This window comes from Haematobia irritans, chromosome 2 (assembly GCF_050003625.1).
Source record: "Haematobia irritans isolate KBUSLIRL chromosome 2, ASM5000362v1, whole genome shotgun sequence".
Taxonomy (NCBI): Eukaryota; Metazoa; Arthropoda; class Insecta; order Diptera; family Muscidae; genus Haematobia; species Haematobia irritans.
This window is the reverse complement of record NC_134398.1, coordinates 13,442,648-13,469,111: the sequence shown is the minus strand read 5'-3', so window position 1 is coordinate 13,469,111 and position 26,464 is coordinate 13,442,648. Positions and strand designations below refer to the sequence as shown.

The 26,464-nt window shown below is 28.0% G+C and overlaps 1 protein-coding gene across 2 annotated transcripts in view; it reads right to left on the bottom strand.

Annotated features, from left to right (window-relative positions):
- Positions 1–20,971, bottom strand: part of LOC142223510 (transmembrane protein 65) — a 99,258-nt gene extending 78,287 nt beyond the window's left edge. For both annotated transcript variants that reach the window (XM_075293399.1, XM_075293400.1), the window contains exon 1: positions 20,172–20,971. In XM_075293399.1, the coding sequence (XP_075149514.1) occupies positions 20,172–20,601 (430 nt within the window). In that variant the 5' untranslated portion in view covers positions 20,602–20,971. The remainder of the gene's footprint in view (positions 1–20,171) is intronic.
- Positions 20,972–26,464: the final 5,493 nt, after the last annotated feature.

The following is a 26,464-nucleotide window of genomic DNA, read 5'->3' as shown; positions in this document are numbered from 1 at the left end:
TTTCGTGATACGCTTTCTAGAGACATTGCTGTATATTCAGGAGTGCCGCAGGGAAGTCACATTGGACCGATTCTTTTCAACCTGTTTATAAATGATTTACCAGAATCAATATTTCGGTGCAACGTTTTAATGTACGCAGATGATGTTAAAATTTTTCATTCTTTTAACGAGCATACTGGTCAAACTATTTTACAAGAAGATCTAGACAGATTATTTCAGTGGTGCAAGGTGAATCTAATGGAGCTGAACATATCGAAATGTAAACATATGTCATTTTTCAGAATAAAACTGTTGCACTCATGCTATGTCTTGAACGATCGTGAACTTGAATCTGTTAATTCTATACTAGACCTTGGAGTCACACTGGACCCACGATTGGATTTTCGACGACATATCTCCTTAACCATTAACAAAGCATATGGAACTCTTGGCTTCATCAAAAGGTGGAGCAAGGAGTTCTCTGATCCGGTTGTAACAAAACTGTTATATATTTCGTTTGTGAGTTGTATACTTGAATATGCATCTGTAATTTGGGATCCTGTTTATGCGATACACTCCAATTCAATAGAATCGGTTCAAAAACAATTTCTTTTGTTCTGTCTTCGCAGATATGGGTGGAATTCTAGTAACCTTCCCAGTTATGAATACAGGCTGAATATAATCATACTCCTAACTTTAAAGAGTCGCCGTACAATGCTAAATATTAGCTTCTTATCTAATGTTATTCACGGACGAACGGATTGTGTCTATATTTTGAATCGGATCCTTATGAATGTTCCTCTGAGGCCGTCACGAAACTACCAGCTGCTCAAAATCCCTTGTTCTAGGTCAAACTATGAGAATAATAACCCAATACTTCGTCTGTTCTCCCAATTCAATAAGTATTTCTTCTTACTGGACCTATCTGAAGATCATACTACACTTAAGCGTAAAATAATACTATTTTTAAATGCATAATGTTATTTGTAAATATGTATTTATAGAATTAGTCTGTAAGGATTATTTAATCTATAGACTTAATAAATAAAAAAAATAAATAAATTAACACAAAACACAATAATTCCGTATTCTCCGTCCATTCCAAGAAACAATCAACACACGACTGATGCGCAAAATGAAAATCGTGTGTACCTGCTCAATGTTTTTATAAAAAAAAAAAATTCTTGTCGCTACAAAAAATTTAAAAAATTAAAAGGTCACGAAAACAATGTACATGGTCTTTATGGCCATGTAATGGTTGTAGACATGTCTATACGTAAACTATAAAAATACTTTTTTCTCCGCAAAAAAGTAAAAAAATTGAATGGTCAGGTACATGATTTCCCTGACCATATAATGGTTTCAAATTCTATCATTTAAATAATAGAACATGTTTGCGGCATTTGAGAACCATTTAAATGCTTATTGCCAACATATATTCTTCTCCGCTCGAAAATTATTTTTACAAAGACAAAATACATGGTTTTCGCGACAATTACATACTCTAAATAAGCATTAAATGGATGCGGCAACCATGTCCAAACATGTTTTTTCTGTGCGTGTATAAAGTCTATCGAAGTAAATCGACAAAGTTTATTTCAATTTTCCCCTTCCCCAACCAGATATCGAAAAATCATATACTAATTGAAAAATCATGTATAAATTTAATCACCTCCTCCCACGTTCCCTGTAAATTTCAAGTAGATCGGAGATGTTTAAATTTTTCTCTATTGTTTTAAAGTGACGTCACTTTCTCCGATGCAATATCGACAAACACCGTAGTGAATAGCACCCCTAACCTGAAAATTCTTGAAACTTTTCTTCGTGTGTGGGGCAAGGAAGGTTGCCTCTTCGTTCATAACCTTCCCCCACTGCCTTTGCAAATGTCAAGAAAACTTAAGATTTTTTTTGTTAGAGCAGGACTCCTCCCCGACCAAATATCGAAAAGTGATGTAGAAAACGTTTGTAAACGTCCCAGAAAATGTCAAGCAAATTATAAGCCTAAAGGGGCGGCCTCTCTTCCGTCCAAATATCAGGTATCAACTATTAATATCGTAACCTCTCCCCAGTCCTCTGTAAATTTTAAGTAACTCGGTAAAGTTTAATTGTTTCTCTGTATGTACTTAAGAGAAGCGAATGTCTCCCTAGGCCCTTTAATTTTTATTAGAAAATCAGCAACCTGATATAAATTTCATAACCTCACACATTTTTTCCGTAAAATTTCAGTTGGGGGAGTTTAGTTTTGTTTTCACTGTACTTTAAAAAAAAGTCGGGCAAAGGGGTGGTCACCCTTCCCGACCAAATATCGAAAAATAATGTAGCGGATTTTTGTCTAGATGCCAACCCCAACATTTAATGAAAATTTCAAGCAAATCGCATAATTTTGTTCCAAGTTTCAAAAAGTAGGGCAAGGGGGAGGTCCCCCTCCCCGTCCACATATGAAATCATCAGGTACCCCATATTAATTCCATAACCTCACCGCATGTTCTCTGTAAATCTCAGATAATTTAGAGAATTTTAGTTTTTTTCACTGTACTTTGAAAAAAGTCGAACAAAGGGGAGGTCCCCCTCCGCCTCCAAATATCGAAATATAAAGTAGCGGATCTAGACAAATGCCAACCCCAACCTTCAATGAAAATTTCAAGCAAATCGGTCAACTTTGGTCCAATTTTCAAAAAGTCCGACAAAGGGGAGGTCCCCCTCCGCTACCAGGTGTCAAAAAATGAGGTACCCTATTTCCACCACATGGACGCCCCCTACGATTTTGAGTGTAGGCAGACCGTTATTACAGGCTCACTTAGACTATTTAATCCATTGTGATACCACAGTGTTAAACCTATCTCTTATAAATGAGTACTGCCCGATGTAATGTTTGCCCAGCAAAAAAAAGCGTCGCCAAAAGAGTAGTGAAAAAGTTCTTTTTGGATCCGGAAGTACTGCAACATTGGCGCAAAAGCAATGAATTTAACATGGGCTTCTCATAGGACGGATGTCCAGCATTTCAACAGCCGTTGCACTGAATTTGCATCACTTCTTATTCTGTGATTCGAATTCTGTGTTTTGGATGTGAATTAAAAAATGTTGTCGTATTTTGCCAAATAAATAATTTTTATATTTTTTATGATTTTTAATGCATTCTAAGGCTTGTCTGAAACGTTTTAATTAAAATATTTTGAAAAATTCGCAATATTTCATAAATGGATTTAGATTTTTTCGACAACATTTAAAAAATTTGTACCATTTTATTAATTTTTTTTAACCTTTTTGAACACACAAAAATTAAATTTATCCATTAAAAATTAAAAAAGATTTTGACCTTCCTTTGAGGATTTTGGTATTGATTCCGAGCCAAAGATGCGGGTTCTTTAAAATAAGGAAATTTTTTGCGACCTATCTGGCTTTAAATCTAGGATCTATAAAATTAAAATTAGGATACCGATCTCATTGAAGTTTCATTCTATTTTTCCTGTATATTAATAAATCTATTTCTTATTTTTATTTCGAAGTAAAAAAAATATTTTCTTAATTACAAAATAACTTTAAACCAAAGATGCTAAATCCTCAAAATAAGTCTTAGCCTATATTTGAAGCGTTTTTATCTTAAATCTAAAGATTCAATATTTCAGTTAATTTAAGGACGATTTCTTTAAATCAAAAATGTGTTTCTTTACTTTAACGAAAATTTGCCTTAGTTTAAAGTCACGCAACTTTAACGAAGGGACGCAAATTTTCAAAATGTGTGTCCTACATTTAATGAAAAAAAAATTTGAAGCAAAGATTATAAATTTCCTTTAATTAAAATTTCATTATTTTAAAGCAATTTGTCCTTAATACTGTGTAAATTGCGCATCCTAAATTTGAGGTTGCGTAATCTTTAATATCACGTAAATATTTTTTCAGTGTAATTGAATTAAAAGAACTTCCTGTATAGTTAAAATAAATAACATCTTTGGGAGTACATTTTTCGGAAGTGCTTTTAAAGTTGTGCCTTTGGAAGAACTTCCAAATTTGTTTGCTGGGTAACTCAATGACAAGGGATCTCCTTTTTATTTTTTTATTCCTTAAATGAAAAAAGCCACCAAGTACAACTAATATATATATATATTTTTTTTTTTTTTTTTTCAAAGTACCAAAATTACACTTCAAAGTATAAATTCATGATATTCATCTTGTATTCCATATAAACCTCCACTTTTTAGTATACCCACAAATCACTATATATTGTGGATAGGACAATGAAATGTTGCCTTTCTTTATAAACTTCCACAAAGAGGAGGAAAAGAAGAAGGAAAAACGATGAAAATCAAAACATTTTTTTTAAAGTACAAATAAACATACCCATTCATCTTATGCTGAAGACATTTCGAATATAGGAATTACCCCCGTCAATGTTGAGAAAAACATTTGTGGGAAAACTTTTGTGATGTATAGCTGGGCACGTTTCGAATCGACAGGTGTCTTAAAGAATGTGATTACGATGACAGCGCATTTGTATTTTGAAGAATCCAAAATTACAAAAATAGGATACAGATACAGAAATAATATATTGAAACTCCATCGAGTGATTTTGTAAAATTATACGCTCCATTTTTGTATATTTTTTCTCTTTTTCAGTTCACATAACAAAAGTAAACCATTAAATGTCTTGAATATACACAATGTCACCTTCGAAAGAGTTATGAAAGCAAAAACAATGAATTATTTCTTATAATACTTGCGCGAAGATGTATATTCGAGCTAGTATTAGATATATAACTCAGGTTTTTTGCTTTCATAATCCTCGAAGGTAACATTGTATATCCATGTTATGCAAATCACAAATAAGCTAAAGCAACAATTTTTCTTAATATCCATGGAAAAATAGTAACCGAATATCCGTATGAACATTCTCTATGGATAAGAATTGGAAAATCCCATAAACATTTTTATGTCGTGGAAATACATCGTAGTTTAACAAAATTGTATTTCTATAGAAAATTTTGCTAAAAATTTATTTCTTTAGAAAATTTTGTCAATTTTTTTTTGCCAACATTTCATTTCTATAGAAAATTTTGGCAAAATTTTATTTCTATAGAAAATCTTGGCAACTTTTTATTTCTATAGAAAATTTTGGCAATATTTTATTTCTATAGAAAATTTTGGCAAAATTTTATTTCTATAGAAAATTTTGGCAAAATTTTATTTCTATAGAAAATTTTGGCAAAATTTTATTTCTATAGAAAATTTTGGCAAAATTTTATTTCTATAGAAAAATTTGGCAAAATTTTATTTTTATAGAAAATTTTGGCAAAATTTTATTTCTATAGAAAATCTTGGCAACTTTTTAAATAAAATAAATAAAAATAAAAATAAAATTTTGGCAAAATTTTATTTCTATAGAAAATTATGGCAAAATTTTATTTCTACAGAAAATTTTCTAAAAATTTTATTTTATTAGGAAATTTTGGCAAAATTTTATTTCTATAGAAAATTTTGCCAAAATTTTATTTCTATAGAAAAATTTGCCAACATTTTATTTCTATTGAAAATTTTGCCAACATTTTATTTCTATTGAAAATTTTGCCTAAATTTTATTTCCATAGAAAATTACAAAAAAAAAACATTCAAAGATTTTGTCTTAAATTTTGTATAGAAATAAAAATTTGACACAATTTTCTATAGAAATAAAATTTTGACAAAATTTTCTATATAAATAAAGAACTATTGTCGTAAACATAAAAACTGCATGCCATTAAGATACGAATGCAAATAATTGATAACTTTTCATTGGTGACGTTTTGTTCTTAGCATTACGTGATTTGACTGTAAAATGGGTATCATGACATAAAAGAAAATTCCGTCGAACTTAGGTCAACTTAAAAAAAAAAATATAAAAAACTTTCAATATTAATGAAATCATTTATAAATTCTATCTTTTTTTCTCGTTTTTCAAGAGTTTTTTTTTTTTTTTGAAGGCGAGTTTGAATTTAGACAGACAAAAAAACGAATGAAAACAAGATTTGTATTCAATGTACCCTTATAGTTTCGTTGGCTAGGAATTAATACCAAAAGAATTTAAAAAAAAAAACAAAATCTTTACAGTTTTTTTTTCATTTTCTATAGAAATAAAATTTTGAAAAAAAATTCTATAGAAATAAAACTTCAACAAAATTTTGTATAGAAATAAAAGTTTGAGAAATCTGTATATATTGTAGTTTAGTCAATGCATGGTTTTAAGCTGAAATCAAAAAAAAAAAAAAAACAATACTTAAAGAACAAAAGCAACAATAACAAAACAAAACGAATGAAATAAAATTTTGATAAAATTTTCTATAGAAATAAAATTTTGACAAAATTTTCTATAGAAATAAATTTTCTATAGAAATAAAATGTTGACAAAGTTGACAAAATTTTCTATAGAAAAAAAATTTTGACAAAATTTTCTATAGAAATAAAATTTTGACAAAATTTTCTATAGAAATAAAATTTTGACAAAATTTTCTATAGAAATAAAATTTTGACAAAATTTCCTATAGAAATTAAATTTTGACAAAATTTTCTATAGAAATAAAATGTTGACAAAATTTTCTATAGAAATAAAATTTTGACAAAATTTTCTATAGAAATAAAATGTTGACAAAATTGACAAAATTTTCTATAGAAATAAAATTTTGACAAAATTTTCTATAGAAGTAAAATTTTGACAAAATTTTCTATAGAAATAAAATTTTGACAAAATTTTCTATAGAAATAAAATTTTGACAAAATTTTCTATAGAAATAAAATTTTGACAAAATTTTCTATAGAAATAAAATATTGACAAAATTTTCTATAGAAATAAAATTTTGACAAAATTTTCTATAGAAATAAAATTTTGACAAAATTTTCTATAAAATTTTGACAAAATTTTCTATAGAAATAAAATGTTGACTAAATTTTCTATAGAAATAAAATTTTGACAAAATTTTCTATAGAAATAAAATTTTGACAAAATTTTCTATAGAAATAAAATGTTGACAAAATTTTCTATAGAAGTAAAATTTTGACAAAATTTTCTATAGAAATAAAGTTTTGAGAAAATTTTCTTTAGAAAAAACATTTTGACAAAATTTTCTATAGAAATAAAATTTTGACAAAATTTTCTATAGAAAACAAACATTCTTTTCCTCTGTTGGTTAAGCTACACTTGTAGTTTAGTCAATGCATGGTTTTAAGCTGAAATCAAAAAAAAAAACAACAATACTTAAAGAACAAAAGCAACAATAACAAAAGAAAACGAATGAAATAAAATTTTGACAAAATTTTCTATAGAAATAAAATTTTGACAAAATTTTCTATAGAAATACAATTTTGACAAAATTTTCTATAGAAATAAAATGTTGAAAAAATTTTCTATAGAAATAAAATTTTGACAAAATTTTCTATAGAAATAAAATGTTGACAAAATTTTCTATAGAAATAAAATTTTGACAAAATTTTCTATAGAAATATAATTTTGACAAAATTTTCTATAGAAATAAAATTTTGACAAAAGTTTTTTATAGAAATAAAATTTCTAGAAAATTTTCTATAGAAATAAAATTTTTAGAATATTTTCTATAGAAATACAATTTTGACAAAATTTTCTTTAGAAATAAAATGTTGACAACATTTTCTATAGAAATAAAATTTTGACAAAATTTTCTATAGAAATAAAATTTTGACAAAATTTTCTACAGAAATAAAATTTTTACAAAATTTTCTATAGAAATAAAATTTTGACAAAATTTTCTATAAAATTTTGACAAAATTTTTTATAGAAATAAAATGTTGACAAAATTTTCTATAGAAATAAAATTTTGACAAAATTTTCTATAGAAATAAAATTTTGACAAAATTTTCTATAGAAATAAAATGTTGACAAAATTTTCTATAGAAGTAAAATTTTGACAAAATTTTCTATAGAAAAAAAATTTTGACAAAATTTTCTATAGAAATAAAATTTTGACAAAATTTTCTATAAAATTTTGACAAAATTTTCTATAAAATTTTGACAAAATTTTCTATAGAAATAAAATGTTGACAAAATTTTCGATAGAAATAAAATTTTGACAAAATTTTCTATAGAAATAAAATTTTGACAAAATTTTCTATAGAAGTAAAATTTTGACAAAATTTTCTATAGAAAAAAAATTTTGACAAAATTTTCTATAGAAATAAAATTTTGACAAAATTTTCTATAGAAATAAAATTTTGACAAAATTTTCTATAGAAATAAAATGTTGACAAAATTTTCTATAGAAATAAAATTTTGACAAAATTTTCTATAGAAATAAAATGTTGACAAAATTGACAAAATTTTCTATAGAAGTAAAATTTTGACAAAATTTTCTATAGAAATAAAATTTTGACAAAATTTTCTATAGAAATAAAATTTTGACACAATTTTCTATAGAAATAAAATTTTGACAAAATTTTCTATAGAAATAAAATTTTGACAAAATTTTCTATAGAAATAAAATTTTGACAAAATTTTCTATAGAAATAAAATTTTGACAAAATTTTCTATAGAAATAAAATGTTGACAAAATTGACCAAATTTTCTATCGAAATAAAATTTTGACAAAATTTTCTATAGAAGTAAAATTTTGACAAAATTTTCTATAGAAATAAAATTTTGACAAAATTTTCTATAGAAATAAAATTTTGACAAAATTTTCTATAGAAATATAATTTTGACAAAATTTTCTATAGAAATAAAATTTTGACAAAAGTTTTTTATAGAAATAAAATTTCTAGAAAATTTTCTATAGAAATAAAAATTTTAGAATATTTTCTATAGAAATACAATTTTGACAAAATTTTCTTTAGAAATAAAATGTTGACAACATTTTCTATAGAAATAAAATTTTGACAAAATTTTCTATAGAAATAAAATTTTGACAAAATTTTCTATAGAAATAAAATTTTTACAAAATTTTCTATAGAAATAAAATTTTGACAAAATTTTCTATAAAATTTTGACAAAATTTTCTATAGAAATAAAATGTTGACAAAATTTTCTATAGAAGTAAAATTTTGACAAAATTTTCTATAGAAAAAAAATTTTGACAAAATTTTCTATAGAAATAAAATTTTGACAAAATTTTCTATAGAAATAAAATTTTGACAAAATTTTCTATAAAATTTTGACAAAATTTTCTATAGAAATAAAATGTTGACAAAATTTTCTATAGAAATAAAATTTTGACAAAATTTTCTATAGAAATAAAATTTTGACAAAAGTTTCTATAGAAATAAAATTTTGACAAAATTTTCTATAGAAATAAAATTTTGACAAAATTTTCTATAGAAATAAAATTTTGACAAAATTTTTAGAAAATTTTCTATAGAAATAAAGTTTTGAGAAAATTTTCTTTAGAAAAAACATTTTGACAAAATTTTCTATAGAAATAAAATTTTGACAAAATTTTCTATAGAAAACAAACATTCTTTTCCTCTGTTGGTTAAGCTACACTTGTAGTTTAGTCAATGCATGGTTTTAAGCTGAAATCAAAAAAACAACAATACTTAAAGAACAAAAGCAACAATAACAAAAGAAAACGAATGAAATAAAATTTTGACAAAATTTTCTATAGAAATAAAATTTTGACAAAATTTTCTACAGAAATAAAATTTTGACAAAAATTTTTTATAGAAATAAAATTTCTAGAAAATTTTCTATAGAAATAAAATTTTTAGAATATTTTCTGTAGAAATACAATTTTGACAAAATTTTCTTTAGAAATAAAATGTTGACAACATTTTCTATAGAAATAAAATTTTGACAACATTTTCTATAGAAATAAAATTTTGACAAAAATTTTTTATAGAAATAAAATTTCTAGAAAATTTTCTATAGAAATAAAATTTTAACAAAATTTTCTATAGGAATAATTTTTTTAGTTTATTATCCATAAACAACCAAAGTTAAATACCTAATAATCTTGTTCTAACATAAATCAAATCAAACTGTTAACAAGAATAGTTACCCAACTACAAGCAGTTCATTTGATTGTTAGTACACCTTGATTCGTTTTTTTCATTAACATTCAAGTTCATTAGCTTTTTCACTTCATTTCTCTGACAAAATGGGCCAAAAACCTACGCACAGTATAACATTTAATCGAATAAAACTTTATTTAATTGTCCAAAGAAACATAGATAAGATGTTCATAGAACACTCACAGCCACATCACAATCCTGTTATCACATCGTCAAACTGTGTGCGTTTCGTAGATAAAGACGGACATTTCTGTTGGTAGTTGATTTGAGAGAATGTTTTTTGTTTTTTGTTTGTATTTTTTCCGTTAGTTCTACAAACTTCCTGGCAAATAGACAATAAAGCTAGGGAAGATATAACAGCCTACTACTACTACAAAAGGACCATATAATGCCACAAGAGTACACAAATAATTTTTATGTAGTACCAAAGCCATTTGGAAAAACAACGAATCTCATCATTGTGCTTCAAACAGCAGCATCATGATCATCATCATGGTTATCATGTCCCCGCCGTCTTCTTCTTCATTTTCTCACGCAAAATACTAAAATGCTCATTATTAACATCAAGTCAATGTAGGCAATTTCCTTTAAGCTACTGCTACTACTATAACTGTTGTATATTTTCATGCTCCATTCGCATTTTTATCATCAGTAGCTGGATTCATTTATCCATCTACGTTACCACCAAACTCACGCCTTCACCCTATGAAAGGGAAGTGGAGGATACAGAAGAGACTTTCATTTGTGTAGGATTTTTATGGTCCCATAATGATTTTTTAAATGTGACACGTACATACAATTTTATCTTTGTTTAACCGTTTTGTTGTCTGACATCCTAACGCAAAATTTCTGAGTTTTCCAAGTCCCTTTTTCCTGTTTTACCCACTGGTTCATATCATTCATTCTCTATAACACATATAAGGTTTTCGTATTATGTTGTTCTTGGAACATCATAGCCTCATAAATGGTACAATAACAATTTGTAATTTTTGGATTGTGAATGGTTTATTCAACATGGTTATATAAATAATAAAATTGAGGGGATGATATGCGACGGTAGGACTTTGTGGACCTACTATATGTCTACATTTCTAATTTCTATCAATGTCTACACTTCTAATTTCTATCGATTCTATAGAAAATTTTGTCAAAATTTTATTTCTATAGAAAATTTTATCAAATTTTTATTTCTATAGAAAATTTTTTCAAAATTTTATGTTTATAGAAAATTTTGTAAAAAATTTATTTCTATAGAAAATTTTTGCAAAATTTTATTTCTATCGAAAATGTTTGCAAAATTGTATTTCTATAGAAAATTTTGTCAACATTTTATTTCTACAGAAAAATTTCATTCGTTTTGTTTGGTTATTGTTGGTTTTGTTCATTAAGCATTTCTATAGAAAATTTTTTCAAAATTTTATTTCTAAAGAAAATTTTGTCAAAATTTTATTCCAATAGAAAATTTTTTCAAAATTTTATTTCTATAGAAAATTTTGTCAAAATTTAATTTCAATAGGAAATTTTATAAAAATTTTATTTCTATAGAAAATTTTGTCAAAATTTAATTTCAATATGAAATTTTATAAAAATTTTATTTCCATAGAAAATTTTGTCAACATTTTATTTCTATAGAAAATTTTATCAAAATTTTATTTCTATAGAAAATTTTGTCAAAATTTTATTTCTATAGAAAATTTTGTCAAAATTTTATTTCTATAGAAAATTTTGTCAAAATTTTATTTCTATAGAAAATTTGTCACAAATATTTTCTCTAAAAAATTTTGTCAAAATTAAAATACTATAGGAAATTTTATAAAAATTTTATTTTTATAGAAAATTTTGTCAAAATGTTATTTCCATAGAAAATTTTATTTCTATAGAATATGGTGCCAAAATTTTATTTCTATAGAAAATCTATAGTCGAAATGTTATTTCTATAGAAAATGTTGTCAAAATTTTATTTCTATAGAAAATTTTGTCAACATTTTATTTCTATAGCACATTTTGTCAAAATTTTATTTCAATAGAACATTTTTTCAAAATTTTATTTCTATAGAAAATTTTGTCAAAATTTAATTTCTATAGGAAGCTTTGTCAAAATTTTATTTCTATAGAAAATTTTGTCAAAATTGTATTTCTATAGAAAATGTCAAAATTTTATTTCTATAGAAAATTTTGTCAAAATTGTATTTCTATAGAAAATTTTGTCAAAATTTTATTTCTATAGAAAATACATAGTCAAAATTTTATTTCTATAGAAAATGTTGTCAAAATTTAATTTCAATATGAAATTTTATAAAAATTTTATTTCCATAGAAAATTTTGTCAACATTTTATTTCTATAGAAAATTTTATCAAAATTTTATTTCTATAGAAAATTTTGTCAAAATTTTATTTCTATAGAAAATTTTGTCAAAATTTTATTTCTATAGAAAATTTTGTCAAAATTTTATTTCTATAGAAAATTTGTCACAAATATTTTCTCTAAAAAATTTTGTCAAAATTAAAATACTATAGGAAATTTTATAAAAATTTTATTTTTATAGAAAATTTTGTCAAAATGTTATTTCCATAGAAAATTTTATTTCTATAGAATATGGTGCCAAAATTTTATTTCTATAGAAAATCTATAGTCGAAATGTTATTTCTATAGAAAATGTTGTCAAAATTTTATTTCTATAGAAAATTTTGTCAACATTTTATTTCTATAGCACATTTTGTCAAAATTTTATTTCAATAGAACATTTTTTCAAAATTTTATTTCTATAGAAAATTTTGTCAAAATTTAATTTCTATAGGAAGCTTTGTCAAAATTTTATTTCTATAGAAAATTTTGTCAAAATTGTATTTCTATAGAAAATGTCAAAATTTTATTTCTATAGAAAATTTTGTCAAAATTGTATTTCTATAGAAAATTTTGTCAAAATTTTATTTCTATAGAAAATACATAGTCAAAATTTTATTTCTATAGAAAATGTTGTCAAAATTTAATTTCAATATGAAATTTTATAAAAATTTTATTTCTATAGAAAATTTTGTCAAAATTTTATTTCTATAGAAAATTTTGTCAAAATTTTATTTCTATAGAAAATTTTGTCAAAATTTTATTTCTATAGAAAATTTTGTCAAAATTTTATTTCTATAGAAAATTTTGTCAAAATTTTATTTCTATAGAAAATTTTGTCAAAATTTTATTTCTATAGAAAATGTCAAAATTTTATTTCTATAGAAAATTTTGTCAAAATTTTATTTCTATAGAAAATTTTGTCAAAATTTTATTTCTATAGAAAATACATAGTCAAAATTTTATTTCTATAGAAAATGTTGTCAAAATTTAATTTCAATATGAAATTTTATAAAAATTTTATTTCTATAGAAAATTTTGTCAAAATTTTATTTCTATAGAAAATTTTGTCAAAATTTTATTTCTATAGAAAATTTTGTCAAAATTTTATTTCTATAGAAAATTTTGTCAAAATTTTATTTCTATAGAAAATTTTGTCAAAATTTTATTTCTATAGAAAATTTGTCACAATTTTTTGTATATAAAAAATTTTGTCAAAATTTAATTTACTATAGGAAATTTTATAAAAATTTTATTTTTATAGAAAATTTTATTTCCATAGAAAATTTTGTCAAAATTTTAGTTCTATAGAAATATTTGCAAAGTTTTATTTCTATATATAGTCAAAATTTTATTTTTATAGAAAATTTTGTCAAAATTGTATTTCTATAGAAAATTTTGTCAAAATTGTATTTCTATAGAAAATTTTGTCAAAATTGTATTTCTATAGAAAATTTTGTCAAAATTTTATTTCTATAGAAAATTTTGTCAAAATTTTATTTCCATAGAAAATTTTGTCACAATTTTATTTCTATAAAAAATTTTGTCAAAATTTTATTTCTATAGAAAATTTTGTCAACATTTTATTTCTACAGAAAATTTGTCACAATTTTTTGTCTATAAAAAATTTTGTCAAAATTTTATTTACTATAAGAAATTTTATAAAAATTTTATTTTTATAGAAAATTTTGTCAAAATTTTATTTCTATAGAAAATTTTGTCAAAATTTTATTTCTATAGAAAATCTATAGTCAAAATTTTATTTCTATAGAAAATGTTATCAAAATTTTATTTCTATAGAAAATTTTGTCAACATTTTATTTCTATAGGACATGTTGTCAAAATTTTATTTCTATAGAAAATTTTGTCAAAATTGTATTTCTATAGAAAATTTTGTCAAAATTGTATTTCTATAGAAAATTTTGTCAAAATTATATTTCTATAGAAACTTTTATTTTTATAGAAAATTTTAACTACTGTGTGCATACATTCCTCTGTTGGCAAAAAAAAAAAAAAACGAATCACTTCAAAGTATGTATACAGTCATTTGAGTAACAGAGCATCTACTCCTCTGACTCATTCTTTTAATAATATTAATACCTAATTTTGGACACGTCCTTTCTGACATCTTTTTGGCAAACGTATTGTTATTTTTTTTAGTGTTGTTTTTCGTGGTAAATTATTGTGGGGTCAAAATAAAATTGTAAGATTGTTTTTATGTGACACAGAGCAAATATTTGGTGAATAACAAGAGAATAAATGAGAAGACATGTTTCCAAAATCTTCACCATTTTTTTAACTCGTCCTCATTAAAATTCCAACAAGGTAATAAAGGAATATTTAATGACTGTTTAAATTAATATGTCCAATGTAATTTAAAAAAGGAAGAAAAAAGGGTTGCTCCTGGTTGGTATGTACTACATAGAAAAGGATACCTGTATATTGGATACACTTTTGTTACAGCTATACTACTAACTCTGTCATAAATAGCGTAGCTGTCTTAATATCGCTTTCACGAGAGATTTATGTATCACCAGCCATCACAATGAGTGGTGGAGCCATTTTACGTTTTTCAAGGAGATTCTATTACCAGTCAGGTTTGTGGTATCACGCACAAATTACTTTCTTATGATTTATTACTTGTAGCCGCGCATCTGAGGTCTATTGTCGTCTTGGCCAATGTCAGACTATCCAGTGCTCATCTCCTTTAGCTTTGTCCTAAGACAACTAAAGACAGATTGACACATTGCCCCATGAAGAAAAACAAAATGAAAAGTACAATAGGAATACTGAACCAAAAAAAAAATACTCCAAGATATGTAAATAACCACGAACACACATGGGGATAAATAAAACAAAGGCACGTGCTTAGCCCTGGAAATTAATAAAAAAATCAGTGTGTGTCTGTGTAGCATTATGTTTCTAGGGGTGGTTTGGCTAAGTGTTGGGAAAGCATTAAATAACAGGAAACCTGGGTCAATAATGAAATACATAAAATGGGACATGTACGCTATAGTTGTGGTATGACATAAATCTTGGAGTCATAGGTAAATTATGTATCTAGAAGGTCATTCACTTGTTGAAAAATAAACGGCAAACATTGGAGTAAAGAGAAGAAATAAGTAAAATAAGTGTATGCAAGAATGAAAATTGTCACTGGGAATAGTTAAGTGATCAGGAAACATATTTTCGCTAATGTAATACAGTTCTTTTCTATATTTAGGTTGACAAAATTTTCTATAGAAGTAAAATTTTGACAAAATTTTCTATAGAAATAAAATTTTGACAAAATTTTCTATAGAAATAAAAATTTTGACAAAATTTTCTATAGAAATAAAATTTTTTCAAAATTTTTTATAGAAATAAAATTTTAACAAAATTTTCTATAGAAATAAAATTTTGACAAAATTTTCTATAGAAATAAAATTTTGACAAAATTTTCTATAGAAATAAAATTTTGACAAAATTTTCTATAGAAATAAAATTTTGACAAAATTTTCTATAGAAATAAAATTTTGACAAAATTTCCGATAGAAATAAAATTTTGACAAAATTTTCTATAGAAATAAAATTTTGACAAAATTTTCTATAGAAATTAAAATTTGACAAAATTTTATATAGAAATAAAATTTTGACAAAATTTTCTATAGAAATAAAATTTTGACAAAATTTTCTGTCGAAATAAAATTTTGACAAAATTTTCTATAGAAATAAAATTTTTAGAAAATTTTCTATATAAATAAAATTTTGACAAAATTTTCTATAGAAATAAAATTGACAAAATTTTCTATAGAAACAAAATTTTCTATAGAAATAAAATTTTGACAAAATTTTCTATAGAAATAAAATTTTGACTAAATTTTCTGTAGAAATAAAATTTTGAAAATATTTTCTATAGAAATAAAATTTTCGACTAAATTTTCTATAGAAATAAAATTTTCGACTAAATTTTCTATAGAAATAAAATTTTCGACTAAATTTTCTATAGAAATAAAATTTTGACTAAATTTTCTTTAGAAATAAAATTTTGACAAAATTTTCTATATAAATAAAATGTTGACAAAATTTTCTATAGAAATAAAATTTTGATAAAATTTTCTATAGAAATAAAATTTTGACAAATTTTTCTATAGAAATAAAATTTTCTGTAGAAATAAAATTTTGACAAAATTTTCTATAGAAATAAAAATTTTTGTAGAAATAAAGTTTTGAGAACCTATGAAATGCCATTAAAATTTCTCATAGGGGATAATCCACCGCTGAAATACTTTTTGGCGTTTGATTGAAACTAGAATTTAACCGATGACCTTTGTATGCAAGGCGGGCATGCAACCCATTACACTACAGTGGCTCCCTCGGCATACTTTACTCCTTTAACGTGGTAAAGTAACAAATTGCAAAGCTTCAAGAGAAACCTGTGAACTTACAGTTTCTCGCCGAGAAACCATAAATATTTTATACCGATGGAATAATATATCCAGTGTTGCTTTTCGAAATTTTGAAAAAGTCGCAAAAAAGTCTCATTTTCTAAAACAGATCGCACAATAAAGTCGCATAATGCTAAACAAGTCGCTTACATTTGTGAAATATTTTTATTACAAAAAAAAATGTTCTTAAAACAACACAAAAATAGTAAAGGAACAGTCCATTAACATCAACAGATATTTTACCAACTTATTTCAACACTAAATCCATTAAAACGTTAATACATTTCATTAATTTTATAATTTTTATAGTTTTATTTTTTCAATTCAATTCTTATTAATCAATTCAGGCCCAGTTTGGATTAGATATTGATAGACATTTCATGCGACTTATATGTTTTTATTTTTCTACTAAGTCGTTACTTGGAATCCAATCTTCTTTATCCATATCACGTAAATTTAAGCCTAATAAGATATATTCGCAGGCTTTAATTTGTGTTTCATCAAACCAAATTTAGAAAAAAAAACTTCACTGCTATTAGGTATTTAAATAGATTTGAATAAAGTACCTCTTCTAAAAAAACGCTCGCTTTTAGATTGAAATATATGTATTTGCATTGTAGAAAAAATTGTTTGACAACAGAAGATCAGCTGACAGTTGTTGAAATGGTATGCAATAAAACAACGACTGAACAAACCAGAACATCGCTTAGGTTAGATATATGTATTTAGTCCATTGTGATGCCATACGTGATTAATTTCTCTCTTAATAATGAGTGCTGCCCCATTGCATGTTTAGCTCAATGACAAGGGACCTAAATAGTTTTTATAGCCGAGTTTAACCGACGTTTTACATTGCGATGACGCACTTAAGGAAGCTTAGAAACCCTCAGCATCCACCGCTGAAAAACGTTTTACTGTTTGGTCGAAACTGGATGTGAATCCATGGCTCTTTGTATGTATGGCGGATCATTTCATGGACATGGCTCCCATTCAAGGCGCACGACAATTTCCCATTTGTAAAAATTGCTTCGCACGCATGCGACTAAAGTCGCTCATTTCACATATTTTAAAAAAAAGTCGCCAGGTTGCAAAATGCGACTAAAGACGCACAATGGTAACACTGAATGTATCCAGTGGAAAAAATGGCAAACGGTGATAGACCAAAATGGTGTGTATTTAGTTCAATAAAGGTAATGATAAATAAAACCAAGTAAGGAAAGTCTAAAGTCGGGCGGGGCCGACTATATTATACCCTGCACCACTTTGTAGATCTAAATTTTCGATACCATATCACATCCGTCAAATGTGTTGGGTGCTATATATAAAGGTTTGTCCCAAATACATACATTTAAATATGACTCGATTTGGACAGAATTTGATAGACTTTTACAAAATCTAGAGACACAAAATTTAAGTTGGCTAATGCACTAGGGTGGAACAAAATTTTAGTAAAAAAATATGGGAAACATTTAAATCTGCACTAGGGTGGAACAAAATTTTAGTAAAAAAATATGGGAAACATTTAAATCTGAAGCAATTTTAAGGAAACTTCGCAAAAGTTTATTTATGATTTATCGCTCGATATATATGTATTAGAAGTTTAGGAAAATTAGAGTCATTTTTAAAACTTTTCGACTAAGCAGTGGCGTTTTAACAAGGAAAATGTTGGTATTTTGACCATTTTTGTCGAAATCAGAAAAACATATATATGGGAGCTATATCTAAATCTGAACCGATTTCAATCAAATTTGGCACACTGACTATAATACTAATTGTACCCCTAGTGCAAAATTTCAACCAAATTGGGCCAAAACTCTGGCTTCTGGTGCCATATAAGTCCATATCGGGCGAAAAATATATATGGAAGCTATATCTAAATCTGAACCGATTTCAATCAAATCTGGCACCCATGACTATACTACCAATTGTACTCCTTGTGCAAAATTTCAAGCTAATCGGGATAAAACTCGGGCTTTTGGGTCCATATAAGTATATATCGGGCGAAAGATATATATGGGAGCTATATCTAAATCTGAACCGATTTCAATCAAATTTTGCACACTTGACTATACGACTAAGTGTTATGTTTGTACAAAATTTCAAGCAAATCGGTGCAAAACTCTGGCTGCTGGGTCCATATTAGTGCATATCGGGCGAAAGATATATATGGGAGCTATATCTAAATCTGAACCGATTTCTTCCAAAATCAATAGGGTTCTATTCTGATCCAAATTAGGAACATGTGCCTAATTTGAAGGCGATTGGACTTAAATTGCGACCTAGACTTTGATCACAAAAATGTGTTCACAGACAGACGGACGGACGGACGGACAGACGGACATGATTATATCGACTCAGGGAGTGTGAGTGTGCGTGATTAACCAAGCAAAATGTCGTGAGTCACGAAAATAATATCTTCGTTAGTGTGCATGAGTAACGAACTACGCTCACGAAAATAATCCGCTCACCAACATAAAACGCTTAAGAGTTAAATTCATATACAATTTTAGTGACACCTACGATGTTAAGAGTTTAATAACGGTCTCGATTTTAATCGTGCTAATGATTTCAGAAATGTTCCTCGGGCAAATTACACACAAAATTATTCGTGAGTCACGACATTTTTCATGAGTCACGATATTTTTCGTGAGTCAGTCACGCGTGAGCGTGAGACCTACCAAGCAAAATCGTGCGTAAGATTTTTCCGTCGTGAGTATGCGTGAGCGTGAGTAAAATATTACCCACGTGCACACCTCTAGTCGCTAACTACAAATATTCATATGAGGTATGAGCATAACATGCCTCACTAATTTTTGTGGTGTATGGAATACAACAGTTAAGTATTACCAACCCTGACCCCTCTACGTATTTTGAATGTAAACTTTGATGTTCTGATTGGGGTAGGTTAAAGTGTAGTAGAAGTCAGTTTTCTCTGTTCTTTATATAGCTATTTTCCCTTGGATATGATGACATGTAATGACACAAGAAATGCCAATGCTTATTCTCCCACAAAATTGTCGACGTTCTAAAGGAAAAGAGATAAACATCTTTTTCTGAGGCAAATAAAAAGGAGAATAAACAATCATTCACACATTTAAACACACATCATCTACGCACCCTGGAAAAAAAAACGTAGAAATTCTTAAACATCAAAGGAAAAGAGAATATGGATATCGATGTGTGTGCGAGTGTTTATGTTTGCGATAGGCATCAATTACTGGAAATCGAAGATACACAATGCAGTAACAATGCATGAAATTGATAAGCTATATGTACTTCAGATGCCCAGGCAATTTTCGTTTGGTTATCACAACTTATACATATCAATTTCTTATTTAATAGATAAACACGTACACCAACCAATGCACCAACGTTTTAGAGAATTGGTCTTGTCTTGATTTCCCCCCCAACAAACTTACCTTCAAATCCTTCTTTAAGTTTTTTTCCCTCATATTTTTGCAAAGCTAGCTTAATGGCAGCCAACTCAGTTTCCTTAAGATTTGATATAAGATCTAAGGCTCTCTCTTCGCACAGAGGATGCGAGCCCAATGGTAAAGATTCACGGGCGGCAGTAAATTTGGAATAGTTTTTAATAGTGGTGGCGGCGGCGGCGGGTTTTTTTAACATCAACAATGAAGTTGAAGGCCTATGCCTACTACTGTTGTCATTATTATTTTTATTCATGGTGTTCTCTGACGTTGACTGCGGCAATGACGATGAGCAGCATGCTAATGTCAATAGACTTTGTTTTTGTTGTTGCTGCAAACTAATGTAGAATTGTTGTTGTTGCTGCTGCTGCTTAAGTAAAGTTCGGCCAAAGTGGCTCAACAGTTTTTGTGAATTATACATTTTATTGAAAACTTCTCTTTGTTTTTGAATCAAATACTTTGATCTTTTTGCTATTAACTTTAAATTTGCTTATGTTTTTCGGGTTTATGTAAAGCTCCACGAACTTTTCTATAGTTTTTGTTGTTGTTTTCACTGGTATGCAATGTATGTTTTGATAAATTCTATGACGTCACAATTATTTTTTTATATTTCATCGAGCGTTTGTGTTAATTTTCGTTAGTTTTATTTCATTGAGCGCGTAATAATTTATTAAAACAGACTCCAAACGTTGGAGCCCTGCGTCTACTATCCTTTTATCCTTCCCGAAGTCCCGACTCGTACTGATTTCTTTTATTTTCGTTTTGTTTCCCGTTTTGACATTTTTTGGGGATTGGGGTGGTCATAGAGAGTATCATAGATAAGCCAACAAATCGTAAGCAACATGTGCATAAACGTCAATGGTGTTGACGAAACCAATGGCAACTCTAATTTGAATTCATATGAGTGTGTGAAACATAATCAAAGCGACTGCTGGAAGGCGAATCAACCATAGAAGAAATGCATGCTTTCAAATGTATTTTCAATGATATTTTGTGAAACCCCTAGCGCAACTAGCTTATTGGAATTTATTTAAATAAAAACGAAAATGAAGTGCTGAAAACATAGTTATTACACCTTAAAGGTGAGTATTAAGTTCGAGTTTAGCCGCTAAAATCGCTAATGTGAAAACTAAATCAGTAAGAAAATTGCATGATATTACCCTGCCAGCATTTCAAAGTTCCATTTCATCTTCATCGCTACCACAGACTCGTAAATGTCACTACAACCATCCTACTGTGATGGGGGGCAGCATATCATAAAGTACAAAATGTACTTCATACATGTATTTTGCCATCACTACTTTTACAAAAGCCATTTTATTTTTTGTGAAACGCCAAGCGCAACCAGCTTGTTATATTTTATTTAAATAAAAACGAAAATAAAGTTCTGAAAACATAGATTTTACGCTTAAAATTGTGAAAGGTATATTGGTGAACAATTTTTGATTTTCCAAATGGAATAATTTTTCAAATATTTTACAGACTCCTCCTCCTCCTCCATCGAATAAAAACGGCTAAACTCTAGTTTAGCTATACCTCTCAGATTTTTTCAAAACTTCACAGATGGTAGTACTCTTTGAGTGGATTACAACAACAACTTTTTTTCTTGGAGGTCGTAACCGGATAACCGGCTATTCGGTTCTAAAGTGTAAGTTAAAAATCCTTAATATATCCGGTTCTAGATCCGATTACTTTTGAAAGTACATCACTAGAAAGGTTTTGAAGAGACCTTTAAAATGATGTATGAACCGTTATATCAGCTTCATCCGTTCCAGCTGTACGGGTAAAAACTTGTATTTTTCGGAACCGGTTTTTTATAAATAAGCTTATATCTCAAAAACTGCTCCATATAAAAGTACTAAATAACGGATTGCATTGTGTAGCTAACACTTCTACCTTTCCGTCAAGGTTAAAGTCAAGCTGCTATCTTTACTATAACCGGTGATATTAAGTATTATATATCCATATACGGGTCGCGCGATTTTTTTGAAAAAAAAATTTTCCTGCGGCGCTTTCTTATTCCTATATTTTGACATATTACCCGGATCCCATCCATATACGGTTTAAAAAATAAAAAAATTTTTTCAAAAAAATCGCGCGATTTTTTTTGAAGAAATTTTTGCCTGCGGCGCTTTCTTATTCCTACAATTACACATATTACCAAGATCCTACCCATATCCGGTTTGAAAAGACAAAATGAAAATTTTTTTCAAAAAAATCGTGCGATTTGAACCTTTACATCGAGCGTTTTTGGATTAAAAGCCGGTTTTTAATCCAAAAACCGATTCAAAAACACGTATTTTTTCATCTAAAACCTAAACTGATAACCGGATAAACTCGAGCTGTACCTCATTTGAAAGGTCGTACCTTTAGCTTTCTAGTGATGTACATTTTAAAGTAATCGGTTTACTAAAACCGGTTTTGTTAACGATAAATTCAAATTTTACGGTTACAATTAAATTTCAGATCAAATATATCCGGTTCTAACGGAGATATCGGCTTGCAAATAACATTGACGGATAGATAGAAGTGTTAGCTACACAATGCAATTAGTAATTTTGAACCTTTACATCGAGCGTTTTTGGATTAAAAGCCGGTTTTGTCAAAAAACCGGTTCAAAAAACGTATTTTTTTCATCTAAAACCTAAACTGATAACCGGATGAACTCAAGTTGTACCTCATTTGAAAGGTCGTACCTTTAGCTTTCTAGTGATGTATATTCTAAAGTAATCGGTTCACTAAAAACGATTATTTGCTTACACTTTAGGCCCGAATAACCGGTTAACCGGTTGCGACCGCCAACCGGTTACTTTTTATTTCGATGTCAAATTTAATTCTCTATCGACCCAAGAAAAAAAATTTTTTTTTTACGAGGTATAGCTAAACTAGAGTTGCTCCCATATTATGTTTGGGACATAAAATGTTTGTAAATATAATATGCTTGGATGCAAACATATATTAATTTAGTAATAGCCTATAAACATATATGTGTTTAGTAGCTTGGAGCGCTATTTAACAGGGAGCGATATTGAATTAAGTTGGTGGTTGTTGCTTGTTATTACAAAATTAACATTTTATTTTCCCTTGGGCAATTGATCAGCTACTTCTTTGATCCTTACAAACTGTGTGGTCCGCTGTTCGAATCCCCGTCCGGCAAAAGGTAAAATTAAAATAAAAAAATCATAAAATTGAATAATTTCTTCTACAATGTTCGTATTACAGAAAAAGGTGCTAAGAACTAAAAAATCTCGTGGAAGTGAGAAAGATGTGAGGGAATATACAATTAGGCAGAAACAAAATTTTGAGCATTCAGGTCGAAAACCTATGTTGTTAGCACCTATATTACCTGTTTATTTTCATAATTCATTATGGCTGTAAATATATAAATAAATAAATAAAATTTTGAGCATAATATTGTTTGGGAGAATTTTTTTAAGCATATAATATTTTTGGGTGCAAAATGCTTCCAAACATATTATATGTTCACATAATAACATATTGTTTTTTGGAAAACATTATTGAATTTGGATGCAAAAATACAAAATGTTTGGAACTTAGACTACCCAAACATATATTGTTTAGACCAATATGCTTTCAAACATATTATATATTGGAAGAGATCAAACATATAAATGTTTGGGCAATACCCAAAAATGTATATGCTTGAAGCAAAATATGTTTGGGAGTATATGTTACAGAAGCGATTTTTTGTGAGGGTGTAGGCATGGTTGTTAACGGCCATATACTAGCACAATGTACCAAATTTCAACTGACTCGGATGAAATTTGCTCCTCCAAGAGGCTCCAAAACCAAATCTCGGGATCGGTTTATATGGGGGCTATATATGATTATGGACTGATATGGACCACTTTTGGCATGGTTGTTAAATATCATATACTACCACCACGTAGCAAATTTCAACCAGATCGGATGAATTTTGCTTCTCCAAAAAGCACCAGAGGTCAAGTCTGGGGATCGGTTTATATAGGGGCTATAAATAATTATGGACTGACATGAACCAATTCCTGCATGGTTGTTGGATACCATATACTAACATCACGTACCAAATTCCAACCGAATCGGATGAATTTTGCTCTTCCAAGGGGCTCCGGAGGGATCGGTTTATATGGGGCCTATATATAATTATGGACCGATTTCGACCAATTTTTGCATGGGTGTTTGATGCCATATATTAACACCACGTACCAAATTTCAACTGAATCAGATGAATTTTGGTCTTCCAAGAGGCTCCGGAGTTCAAATCTGGTGATCGGTTTATATGGGGGCTATATATAATTATGGACCGATGTGGACCAATTTTTGCATGGTCATTAGAGACCATATACTAACACCATGTACCAAATTTCAGCCAGATTGGATGAAATTTGCTTTGTGGACCAATTTTTGCATGGTTGTTAGAGACCATATACTAACACCATGTACCAAATTTCAGCCGGATCGGATATATATATATATATATATATATATATATATATATATATATATATATATATATATATATATATATATATATATATATATATATATATATATATATATATATATATATATATATATATATATATATATATATATATATATATATATATATATTTTAAAGGGTCTTAGAGCAATATTTCGATGTGTTACACCCTACGGTAGAGAGTATAAAAAGAAAAATTAAAAACTGTGGCTTTGCAAAAAATCAGTTCACTACAACCAGGTTGCCGTAAGTGGTTTGAAACCGATTTTTTATACCCACCACCATAGGATGGGGGGTATATTAACTTTGTCATTCCGTTTGTAACACATCGAAATATTGCTCTAAGACCCCATAAAGTATATATATTCTGGGTCGTGGTGAAATTCTGAGTCGATCTGAGCATGTCCGTCCGTCCGTCCGTCCGTCTGTTGAAATCACGCTAACTTCCGAACGAAACAAGCTATCGACTTGAAACTTGGCACAAGTAATTGTTATTGATGTAGGTCGGATGGTATTGCAAATGGGCCATATCGGTCCACTTTTACGTATAGCCCCCATATAAACGGACCCCAAAATTTGGCTTGCGAGGCCTCTAAGAGAAGCAAATTTCATCCGATCCGGCTGAAATTTGGTACATGGTGTTAGTATATGGTCTCTAACAACCATGCAAAAATTGGTACACATCGGTCCATAATTATATATAGCCCCCATATAAACCGATCCCCCGATTTGGCTTGCGAGGCCTCTAAGAGAAGCAAATTTCATCCGATCCGGTTGAAATTTGGTACATGGTGTTAGTATATGGTCTCTAACAACCATGCAAAAATTGGTCGACATCGGTCCATAATTATATATAGCCCCCATATAAACCGATCCCCCGATTTGGCTTGCGAGGCCTCTAAGAGAAGCAAATTTCATCCGATCCGTCTGAAATTTGGTACATGGTGTAAGTATATGGTCTCTAACAACCATGCAAAAATTGGTCCACATCGGCCCATAGTTATATATAGCCCCCATATAAACCGGTCCCCCGATTTGGCTTGCGAGGACTGTAAGAGAAGCAAATTTCATCCGATCCGGCTGAAATTTGGTACGTGATGTTAGTATATGGTCTCTAACAACCATGCAAAAATTGGTCCACATCGGTTCATAATTATATATAGCCCCCATATAAACCGATCACCAGATTTGACCTCCGGAACCTCTTGGAAGACCAAAATTCATCTGATTCAGTTGAAATTTGGTACGTGGTGTTAATATATGGCCTCAAACTCCCATGCAAAAATTGGCCGATATCGGTCCATAATTATATATAGGCCCCATATAAACCGATCCCCAGATTTGACTTCCAGAGCCCCTTGGAAGAGCAAAATTCTTCCCATTGGTATCCAACAACCATGCAGGAATTGGTTCCTATCAGTCCATAATTATATATAGCTCCCATATAAACCGATCCCCAGATTTGACCTCCGGTGCCTTTTGGAGAAGCAAAATTCATCCGATCTGCTTGAAATTTGGTACGTGGTGGTAGTATATGATATTTAACAACCATGCCAAAAGTGGTCCATATCAGTCCATAATCGTATAATCCGAGTGAGTTGAAATTTTGTACATTATGCTAGTATATGGTCGTTAACAACCATGCTTAACTAGGTCCATATCGGTCTATAGTTATATATGACCCTCAGATAAATCGATCCCCAATCACACAAAAATTGGTCCATATCAAGTTCATAATTGTATATGGCCCCCATATAAGCGACCCCCATATTTCAATTCTGGCTCTCTACGTACAAAAAGT